This window comes from Squalius cephalus, assembly GCF_949319135.1.
Source record: "Squalius cephalus genome assembly, chromosome: 24".
NCBI lineage: Eukaryota > Metazoa > Chordata > Actinopteri > Cypriniformes > Leuciscidae > Squalius > Squalius cephalus.
The window spans coordinates 25360359-25372106 of record NC_137145.1 but is presented as its reverse complement, the minus strand read 5'-3'; the positions used below and the strand labels follow the sequence as shown (position 1 = coordinate 25372106).

At 36.6% G+C, this 11748-nt stretch overlaps 1 protein-coding gene across 1 annotated transcript in view; it reads left to right on the top strand.

Moving 5' to 3' along the window:
* Positions 1-3054: 3054 nt before the first annotated feature.
* The window catches only part of epha5 (EPH receptor A5), an 85580-nt gene continuing 76886 nt past the window's right edge, over positions 3055-11748 (top strand). Inside the window, exons 1-2 of the mRNA XM_079862138.1 lie at positions 3055-3362; positions 8350-8414. Of these exons, the coding sequence (XP_079718264.1) occupies positions 3278-3362; positions 8350-8414 (150 nt within the window). The 5' untranslated portion in view covers positions 3055-3277. The remainder of the gene's footprint in view (positions 3363-8349; positions 8415-11748) is intronic.

Below are 11748 nucleotides of genomic sequence, written 5' to 3'. Positions count from 1 at the left end.
CAACATTTATCATTTTCATTTAGTTTAACCTGTACCAAAATAACTAAATTTGAAATAAAAATGAGTAAAAACTAAATAAAAATATTGTAATTATGGATAATTTACCATTATTGTAAGCACATGTAACGTGTAACTACGTCACTTTAAAATAGTATACCATTTATTATTTTAAAGCATTTTTCTGTAATAAGTACTCTTTATAAAAGTTTGCTAAACTGTACTTCTTTTACACGAGGGGATTGACCAATCAGAATCACATATTTCAGAGAGCTATAATAAAACCTGTTAAGGTTAACCTCACATCATTTTTTTTAGTGAGTTAATGGTTATTTGAAGTGTCCTCTTATGTCTAACCATATTATAGTTTGCATTTTATCAATCATGACTACCCACTGGCTTCTGAGTCACCCTACATCCCACAATGCACCAGTGTGCTGCTCTGAGATTGTGTGTGCTGACTCTTGGATTGTTCTCTTCCTGTACTTTTGTCCAAGTCCTCTCTCTCTTAAATGCCAGGACACGATTATCAGTAGTGACAGCTCAGCTGTGTCTGCCTAAACCAGCTCCGCTCTGAGTGTGGTGGCAAAGACCCTGCTGTTTTAGGATCAGACAGCACGGGTCTTTGCTGAAGTCTATGTCAAGTCCAGTTCCCTCTTTAATTCAGAAGCTGCAGCCTCTTCAGTAGAGTTGGGGTACTTGGATTCGGACTCAGATTGCAATTATGAACGAACTTGAACTTGGATGTTGAACTGGTCATTGACTCAGGCATTTCGAATTTTTTTGGAATACAGCCGAATACACGTCATGTAAGATAAAAAAACAACAACAACAAACAAAAAAATAAAGATAACAAGACAGTAATAAATGTCTCCCACTCAAACCCAATTGGTTCAGGACTTGGACTCCACAAGATGGACTCGGACCCAACACTGTGCATTGGAACCATTTTGACAACAACTGCCCTAAAGATTCACTACTTTAAAAAATGTGCTTTAAAAACAATCTGTTTTTAAAATAAGTTTCTTATGCTCAACAATGTTGCATTTATTTGATCAGAAATACATAAAACAATAATATTATAAAATATTATTACAATTATTTTTTTTCATTTTTTATTCCTGTGATCAAAGCTGAATTTGTCAGCATCAATACTCCAGTCTTCAGTGTCACATGATCCTTCAGAAATCATTCTAATATGATGATTTGCTGCTCAAGAAACATTTATTATTATTATTATTATTATTATCAATGTTGAAAACAGTTGTACTGAGTCATATTTATGTGGAAACCATGATAAAAAAATTTTTCAGGATTTTCTTGAATGAATATAAAGTTCAAAAGAACAGCATTTATTTTAAAGAGAATTTTAGCAATGTATTTTTTTTTTCTTTGTCACTTGTGGTCAATTTAATACATTCTTGCTGAATAAAAGTATTAATTTCTTAAAAAAGGAAGGACATGAGACTTTGAGGTGCCTTTTGCCCAGTAAACTCCTTATAGCAACCATTTATCAATGACTCAGCAATGCATATCATAACATCTTAGATTAGATCAATATTTCTTTAACACATTTAACCCGATTTAAATACATTTGCACTTGTTTGGGCATTATTTTTTATTGTGCTCTGTTCTTTATCTAGACATGTATCATCCGGACCTGACCATGATTGTGTGATGTCACGTGCAACAGAAACAATGATGCTGTAACCCAACTCTTTCCTTCCCTGTTTTTGTTGACATATGAAGACAAAGCCGTGGTTTATGTTCTTTAGTTTGAGATTTTGAACTCTTCAGTTGCAGCTGAAGAGTGTGTGGTGAATGAGGATGTTGAGGAGCGTGGGATGTGTCAGGAGGGCACGGCACGGGAATATGGATAATCATGCAGATGAAAGAGATTGAGCTGCAGTCACTGAGCGCATCTATCTTGTGGGTGGAAGTGCTGCTTCGGCTAAAATTTGGATTTTAAGAATGCAGTGAAAAATACAGCTAAAGATAAAAAGGCCATGCAAGCTTAAATCACATTTGTTTGTTGAATACAGACTTGCTTTTGGAAATCTTTACATGTTCATGTTGCAAAATCTTGTTGATTTAAATGAATAGTTATAGTTTAATGTAGGTCACATAAGACAAATTACTATGCCATATTTTGTGTTTTACTTTACATGTTGTCCTTACAAAACTACAGTATGTGCATATATTATGTACACACTTAATGTAATTATCACAATAAAAAAAATAAATACAAAAAATTAAAAAAAAATTAAAAAAAACCCTGATGCATTATCATTGCCACTAACATTTTACCTATGATTCCAATTGTTCATGAGTTTAATTGTATGTCCTCATTATAGATACATAACCACTATACAATGGTTTTCCAAATAACCAGAAAATAGTTGTTTGTAGAAAGTTGGCATTGAACTGTCAAACCCTTTTGGTTTTAAATAGAACCATTATCACAGTATTTGGATGGATGCATGGATGGATGGACGGAAGGACGGACAGACAGACAGACAGACAGAACGATAGATAAACAGAACGATAGATAGAACGATAGAACGATAGATAGATAGATAGATAGATAGATAGATAGATAGATAGATAGATAGATAGATAGATAGATAGATAGATAGATAATAAACAGGTACATCTAGGCTATTAAATATTAAATTATGAATAGCCTATATTACGTAGTTAATTATTTGGGCTTCAGGCATTTTTAATAGAGTAGGATTACTTTTAATACTACAATGTTTCATGGATTCATATAAAGTGCAAATGTATCATCGTTACCTTTATAATGCATCTGTATCTCAATAGCGTCTCTTTATTAATCTCATTAGGGAAATTGCCGAGTATTATCAGTCAAACACGATCAATACTGACACAGCGTGCACATAGATGTCATTTTTGAACATTATTCGTCTGACTTACACCTTCATTAGTCTAGATGAGTCTCATGTCATGAGCAGTCATTGATGTCTATTGGAGAGCTGTAATCGTTTACTCCTCCTCCTCTTCCTCGTGCTGTCGGCTGTGTGTGTGTGTGTGTGTGTGTGTGTGTGTGTGTGTGTGTCTGTCTGACAGCTCCGCGTCCGCGACTCTCAAACACTCACCGCAACGTGCGCGCCGCTTCTCTCCGCTCAAATGTGTTCTTCTCCCTTCGTGTCTTCGGTCAGCGGTCCTGATGTCCCCCGTAACTCTCGCAGGATCGTTCCAGTGCTGATGTGATTTCAGTACGTTCATTCATTTCGACACATTTCTTCAGTCGACGAGTATGCGTTCACGGTGGAGTTACATCGCCTGGATTTGCGTCTTCAGTCTCGGCGCGTTCAGGACTTTCTGCATTCCTAGTAATGAAGGTAAGACATGGGGAAATCTGGGAAATGTTGTATTTGATATGATGGTTGATGGTAATCCGCAAAGAGAACATACAGTTCTGGAAGTAAAGGTTCTTCAATGGTTCAGCAAAGAACGCTTTTCTGATTCAAAGCCATTTTTGGATCCATTGGGCTCTTGGGTGGCTCTATGGTTGAGACAAAAACAAAAGTTCTTGATGTTTCATTAAAGGTTCCTCAGATTAGTGAGTTGTTGTCTCGGATTTGGTGTCTGCATTACTGGTACACAATGGTTTACACAATGGACCAGAAAATAATTTGTAAAAGTTGTTTGTAGAACTTAAAAAGGCTCTCCATTGATATCAGATTGTCAAACCATTTTTTTTTATTTTTATTTTTTTAAAGATAGTTTATAATCAGGGTTCACAATATACATTAAGAAGTATAAATGCATCAAACCCCCATCAGATCTCCTCCAGAACATGTTTTATGGGTCTACATGGGTATTTTATGGTATACACGGGTACATGTGGCTCTCTAACATACATGTTCTCTACACAGGTTGAAATGTTGAAGCATTATGTAATATATTGTCCATAAAGCCTGCAAAGATTTCACACCAGAGCAGAAGTTCCTGAACATCAGTGATTACAGTTCACCAAACTCAGAGCCAGGTGTTATTTAAAAGTCTCAGTTCACTGCCTCACATTCACTGAAAACACGGATAGAAGTCATAAAGTGTATTGTGCATTGCATCATTTCCTTTGAGCACGTTCAATGGAGCTTTTTAAAGACTTTATGAATCGTGTTGTTCAATATGAACATCCATTCAAAGATAATCAGAATGAAAGCACTATTCAGTGAAGCTTTAATGTAGATTCAATAGTCTATTTTAAGACCTGTTGTAGGGCACAGATCTTAAATGCTTGATTATTGCAGGATGAAAAGGAATGCCTAAATGTAATGATTTCTACAGTGCACGGAGACAAAGATGAGGCACTTCATGAAGGTTTTAAATTTACATTTTCTTTTCAGAGGTTAAACGTGCTAAAAAGATCAAATAGCTCTAAAAACATATCTAATGCATTGGACCACGATGACACGTTTGGTATAAATATGATGTCTTATTTTTGTGATAGCTGAAGAGTACACGTGGGATGGCGAATTTGCATTAGAAGCGTAGAGACAAAGGAAACATAGAGACGGCGTGCATCAAAGTTCCCTAAATTTGCTTTGTAGTGGTCAGAGAACAATAACCACCATTCCATGTTTTACAGCTTTATTTCCCAGGATACAGCAGTATATTTGCATGAAAACCCTTTCAAGCTTTTGGACATTTTAACTAGTAAACAAAAAAAACAACAAAAAAAAAGATTTCACCCGTGGTTACCATGGGAAATGTCAGCAAATTATCCACAACTAGAATGAATGTGTTCCAATTTATCACTCGGGCTGAAGCGCGCGGACTATAGAATATGTAAATATTGTAATGAGCAGAAGTCAGCATATGGATAATGCGATGACAAGTGTGGGGATGAGTTGATTGATTGTGCGCTGATGATGGCACAATAAAAACGAGAGCAGGATGGGGGGAGGGCGCCTGGGTGCCTACACAGACTGGCACAATGGCCTGGCAGACGCGCGAGGACAACGGACACTTGAAAATCACAATAGCTGCAAGTATGGCAGAATTGGAACGAACCTGTCGATTCTGAGAGCTGAGAACTGCGCTGAACTGTGATCTGTATGGCAGAGTGCTTTAAAAACACTTTAAATGAACATGAACCATTATACCCGTTGCATTTAGACTGTTTAACCTTGAGTGTTCCAAAGCAGAAAGGCAACAAATCAGAATAATTGCCTTAAATATCCCGCAGTGTTTCTTGAGGATCCTTCTTTCATGGTTTACTTTGTTCAGTTTTAAAATGTGTTTTCTTCCCCTCTCAAAGTTAGATTTCCATATATCACACCTCTTTAAACACTTGTATTAGCCTAAGGATGGACATAACCTCTCTTTTATCTAGTTCAGAACTGTACTTCTTCATGCTAATTGGATTTATGGGATTCTCCCCAGGATATTTTCTTTCAGTTTAAGTAGGACAATGCACATCGGTGTCTGTCATTCAAACAAAAGACATTTAGACCTCATTTAGAGACATTTAAATGCGCCACACAGACTATTTCATTTGATGTTAAAAGCAGGTTAAATGTAAATGTAATTCAGTGTTTATTTTTTTTCCCCTTAGCAGATTTGTTCTAATGTGTATTAGTAAGGTTTACACGACAACGTATTAGTTTACACGACAACGATACGCTTAAAACTGAGAAGTTTTTCCTTCGAGTTTTCATGTACATTGTCAAAACGATCCCCGTTCACACGGATTCGCGGAAACGACTATACACGCTGTATTCTGCTGCCAGGCCAGTAGATGGCGATGAAACACTATAGACTGAACACGTAAAACGCATGTGCATGACGTCATCATCTTCAGAGATTCGCGTTTTTGTTGTTTGCACGGAGAACGTTTTCAAAAATGTGCACTTCAAAACCCGTTTTCAAAAGTTTGCGTTTTCAGGCACTCAAAACGCTGTTGTCGTGTAAATGAATGGCCAAAACGCATACAAAGTTTTTAGTTGAAAACGGTGTCATGTAAACAGCCCATGAGTCTCAAATTTTGGGTTACATAACATGTAAAATCAATAATCTCTCTCTCCCATCCGACTGTTGGCCTTATTGAATAGGGCGTGAAGTGAATTATATATATATTTTTCAACTTTCAACTTTTTTTTTAGCACCATTGTGTCATTTGTGTTGCTTTCTTAGTCATTAGCTTGTTGTATTGGAGCCACAAATCATATTGCTATTGTGAGTCATCTCACACATGCTAAATAGTCTCGCCACACAACCTTTGATCAACACAAGGTCAAATTAAAATTCAGCCCATATCGGGCTGTGAATGTAAAGGTCATCTAATTAGCTGTTGCGGTTCTCATTCGTAAAAGGTTCCAGCAGATAAAAAAAAGGACCTGTGACCTACTCTGCGTATCAAATACTGGCACAGTAATATAAAAAAAGAAAGGATTGTTTTATAGACAGCTCGCATAGTATATGCACTCAATTTAACCAAGGGCAAAGATTAGGAAAGAAATTATTTCCCACTTTCTATTAGACTTCCTATAGGGTATATTTTCAATGATTGGTCTCAGTGTTCAGGCAGATTTTGATCAATATTGTAACAAGCCAATGTGATTCAGTAGGTATTCAGATACTAAGCGTCTGGATAATATTTTCCATCTGGGATTGATTTTTCAGGTGTGTTTTCAGCTTTATGACGGGTTTCCTCACAGTGAGACACACTGTGTCATTTTAGTTTATCCATTGCAATACACTCTCCCATCTAAATATTTAAAATATGAAATATAATATTATATTATTTAGAATTTCACTTACATTTTTTTTGTTGTTGACACTTGTGGTTTCAATTTTGACCAAATCCTCATTAATTTTTGATGATATTACAATATCACATACTGATCTAAAACACTTTTACATGTGTGCAGCTTTCCTTGATTATGATTATTGCATTCATGGAATTCAGTGATTTTATTGTATGAGATTAATTACATTTTAATGGCATAACGCTTCAACTCTATTTTAAATACATATGTTCATGTGCATTCTTTCTTTACTTACAGTATTAATGCCTATAAAACAAATTGACTCAAAGGATATGCTCAGACTGCAGGCAAATCAGATCTTTTCTCAGACTGTCCCCACTATTAAATGCAAATGATTAAATATGATTTGTGTGTCCAGACATAACCAACCAATCTGCATGGGTTGCTTAGACGTAGACGTAGACGTACCCACGTATGTGACAAGGCTTTTAAAACAGATGCAGGACAAATGAAGGTGCATAATCTCACTCGCCAATTAAGTTACTGTCAAGTTGTGGTGCAGAACTCCTCCGTCACACAGGACAATGCTGAAATCTTCAGACACACCTTTTGAACACAATTTGAATACTTCTGGCACTAGTTTTGACATTACCGTTGTGTTGTGTTAGGAGTGATTCAAAAGTGTGATTGGAATTGCATTTCAAACCACCTCCATAGGTGTTCTTTTAGTATTATTATTATTATTTAATATATATATATATATATATATATATATATATGTATGAACACCTGTGAAATCTAAATCTAATAAAATGTCACCCTGAATTAGATGATATTGTGGCACAATTAATGTGATAATAATTATAATTAAAAAAACATTTATTTAAAAAAAAAAAAAATGTTGGAGAATCTATATATGGAGTTCTGTCATGAAACTCTAGGTGGCGCAGGCTGACAGGTCCTTTACTCAATCTGCTTACAATCACATCATTCCCTATAGGGCACAGCTGATTGGTTCCTGCTGTATCAGTAACCAATGAGCTCGCTGTTCAACCTTCAAATACTTGGTCAGCATTTGCTATAGCAGTGCAGCGCTTTCAGAAACCCTCCACCTTCCCCAGCTCCACCTGTCTAGATCTGCTACGGGTAATTCATGTATGCTATATTGTACAGCAGCACCGTTTCTTGCTCTTGTATGTATTGGCAGTAGCAAGTCCCGTACTTGCTCTGGACGTTGTATTAGTCATTAGATTTGATTACTAAATAAGTAACTTAATTAAATGATCAATCACATCCACTAATATTACAATTTTACTAGCCCTATGTTTAGACTAAAACCCTTCTCATTCATTTGGTGAGAAACATGGCATTTTGAGCAGTATTTACACACCCTGTCATGCTGTTGGCTATATGCAGCAGATGCATACTGCAGTATTAAGGCTAATGATGAATCGATTAATTGATCTTTGCTTTAAACGACAGTAGATCATAGGAATTTGTGTAAATTGACATCCCTACTGTGAAGTAAAGCAACCTGCATATAAATGTTATTTTTATACAACTTTTACAGCTCCAGATCACTGACTTGTCCCCGTTTCTTGTTCTCCTGCAGTGAACTTGCTGGACTCCCGCTCTGTAATTGGTGACCTGGGGTGGGTCGCCTACCCGAAGAATGGGGTGAGTTCCACACATCTTCCTGTCTCTCTGCACTTTGAGTTAAGAGCTGGCTTAGGAGAACATCTCAAGGTCTCCAATTCCCTCGATGGCAGAAAAGACAGTTTCAAAGTGAAAAATAATAGAACGTGGCGAGCGTAGCACAGAGAGAGAGAGAGGTAGTACGAGAGGTCAGAGACAAACCGAGAAGAAGGGAAGCCCGTTTTGTTCTAAAAGCGGCACAAAGACACACTAAACCTGCTGTTCTAATTTCTTTGTCACACTCAGAATGCAATTTATTTCTGTCTAGTCAGCTGATTGGGAAACCCTGCGAACAATGTGTTTAATTTTAATGTCAAATGGCCAACTTTATATATATATCTTTGTTTTCTATTTCCTTCTGTTGTTTGGCATAATACATTGAGAATACCAAAGTGAAGAAAGCTGAAGCTAGATGAAATGGTTTGTCAGCAGAAAAGGAGCATAGGTGTTGAGTATCTAGGTTGTTTTTGACAGGCTGTCGAATGAATAAGCAGTTACAAACTTGTACAGAACGGGACAATAAATATCCCAGTGTTCTTTTAGGTCTGTCAGTATTGTGCTGTTTTTATGCCTCCCCAAAAATCATCTTAAAGGGATAGTTCACCCAAAAATGAAAATTAGCCCATGATTTACTCACCCTGAAGTCATCCTAGGAGTATATGACTTTCTTCTTTCAGACGAATACAATCGGAGTTAAATAAAAAAATGTCCTGGCTCTTCCAAGCTTTATAATGGCAGCGAAAGTCCATAAAAGTGCATCTATCCATCATAAAATTGCTCCACACGGCTCTGGGGGTTAACAAAGGACTTCTGAAGCGATGCGATGAGTTTGTGTAAGAAAAAAAATCATATTTAACACGTTACAAAGTAAAATTCTATCTTTCGGCCAGACGAACATTCGCAGTCTACTTACGCCTAAAGCGCAACTTGTGAGGACAGAATTAGCGTAGTGCCCTGTCATTCTGAGCAACCTTTCACAAAGAATGAGGAGATTTAAAAAAGAATGGCTTTTAGATTGTTTGGATTTATTTACAACACAACATAATCCAAAGATACACAACAAATGACAAAAAAGCACTTATTGAAAACAATGATCCAAAGACAGAGACCTTTCTACCATTCCTAAAAACATTGTACATACCTTTCATTTCCAAGGTGTTTGATTTTCACTTTACCATGTTCATGTACAGAGACTCGTGTGAATGTTGAAGTCAGCAGGACTCAGTGGCATCTGGGCCCTGAAAAAAAAAAAAAAGTGAACATACTGATATCAAGAGAAAGGCCTGCACGATTTTGGGAATACATTTTAGATTTTTCTGGTTAAAATTGCTTTTTAAAATTCACAGAATACACACACACACAAATGTTTACAACAATATATAATATAATGAACACCAGGTTTGTTGTGCCTTGTAAGCATAGGCTATGCGCAGTGCTGCATAAAATAATAATAACAATAACCTATAGCAGCATATAAATCTTCCAAAAGATTTCAGTAACAACTAAGCTAGAGAAAAATATATTGATTATCATGTTACTTCAAATGTTTCCATTCGTTATGATGATATGAAATGAGATAATAGTAAAAACATGAAGCCGTTTGGTGCGTTTTGCTTTTCAAACGCGATCGCGATCCAAAATATCAAACATTCAAACGCGCTCAAATATAAAACATTATGGTTACCATATACATATCTATGTTTGAGCAGATATCCACAAACACAGTAACAGTAAACACGGGTCTAAATATTATAATATTCACCATATATCTAGCAACAGTTCAACTGCAATGTGAAATTTATGCAACAATAACAAACTAATATGTAAGAATTTCTTACCTTACATCTTTCTTGTCTTCAAATCGCGTTCTTCTTCTTCTGAGGTAAATCCAATGTAAGCTCACGGCGCGTCTTTCAAACTCGATGAAAAGCAGAGACTTGTGAAGTGTTTTCGTGCTTTGTTTTTGAGGTAACGAGCGCGATCGCGTTCCATGTGGAGATTTGCATGTGAATCTCTTTTGCGCTCGTGGCCGTGGTCAAATTAAAAATAATTAGGAAGCGTTTGAGAAGCTGGACATCTTGTTGGTTTTATACAAATTACTTAAACAGAGAATATTTGTTTTCAAAATGTTTATAAAGGTATATGGCTCATAAATGTGTGACAAGTATTCGCTGAGTTTGGTTTCATTTTATAGACGTGCTCAAGAAAAAAAAGTTCACCGCGACGGAGAGGCAGAACGCACACCCTGTTTATTTTCTTTATTTTACAAAAGCACAATGTTTTGATTTGATTGTAAGTGGACACATACAGAAGTAGAAATATCACAGATTATTTTTTTATATTTCCATTTTCTGTATGACCATAAATGACGGAGTAATTTAAGTTTATTGTGCTACAATGTGAAGAAAATCCAGCAAAACGCGCGGGCGCGTTTGTCGACCCCAGAGGGTTAACCCCTCGGAGCAGTGTGGAGCACTTTAATCATGGATAGATGCACTTTTATCATGGATAGATGCACTTTTAACATGGATAGATGCACTTTTATCATGAATAGATGCACTTTTAACATGGATGGATGCATTTTATCATGGATAGATGCATTTTATGATGGATAGATGCACTTTTATGGACTTCAAAACAGAAACACACATTCACTGCCATTATAAAGCTTGGAAGAGCCAGGACATTTTTTTATATAACTCTGATTGTATTCGTCTGAAAGAAGAATGTCATATTCACCTAGGATGACTTCAGGTTGAGTAAATCATGGGTTAATTTTCATTTTTGGGTGAACTATCCCTTTAACATCTTATCATGACATCACCTGGTTCTAGTTTGCTTATGCAAGAATAGTTCAGCGATCCAGTGCTTGATTTAAGTGTTAGGCCCCTGCTAAGCTATCGCTTGATTCTCAAGATTTTGATTAGAAAAGTGTATTTGCTTTACACCGTGATTTCTCCATTCTCGATAATATCAGCTTGCTCGTCCCAGCTGCTGTTTAGAGGCCTTTATTGTTATCTAGCACAACCTGCATCCAGTGTTTACAGTGTGCTGTTATAGCTTAATTCAGTTTCCTGTTGTGATGGTAAAAAAGAGCGCTTGCATTGTGCTTACCTGCACCTGCCCTCCAATGCAACAATACAGGCCGACAATAGATCCTAAAGTCTCCAGACACACTGCATAACACCTGTTATGAGAGACGATTATTCCTCCTTTGAGATGGAAATACAAACGTCCATGCATGATATCCTGAAAATGACGTGAAATCTGGGGGGCGATAAATCAGTGTCAGGTTCATCAGAGGGCTATTCAGATC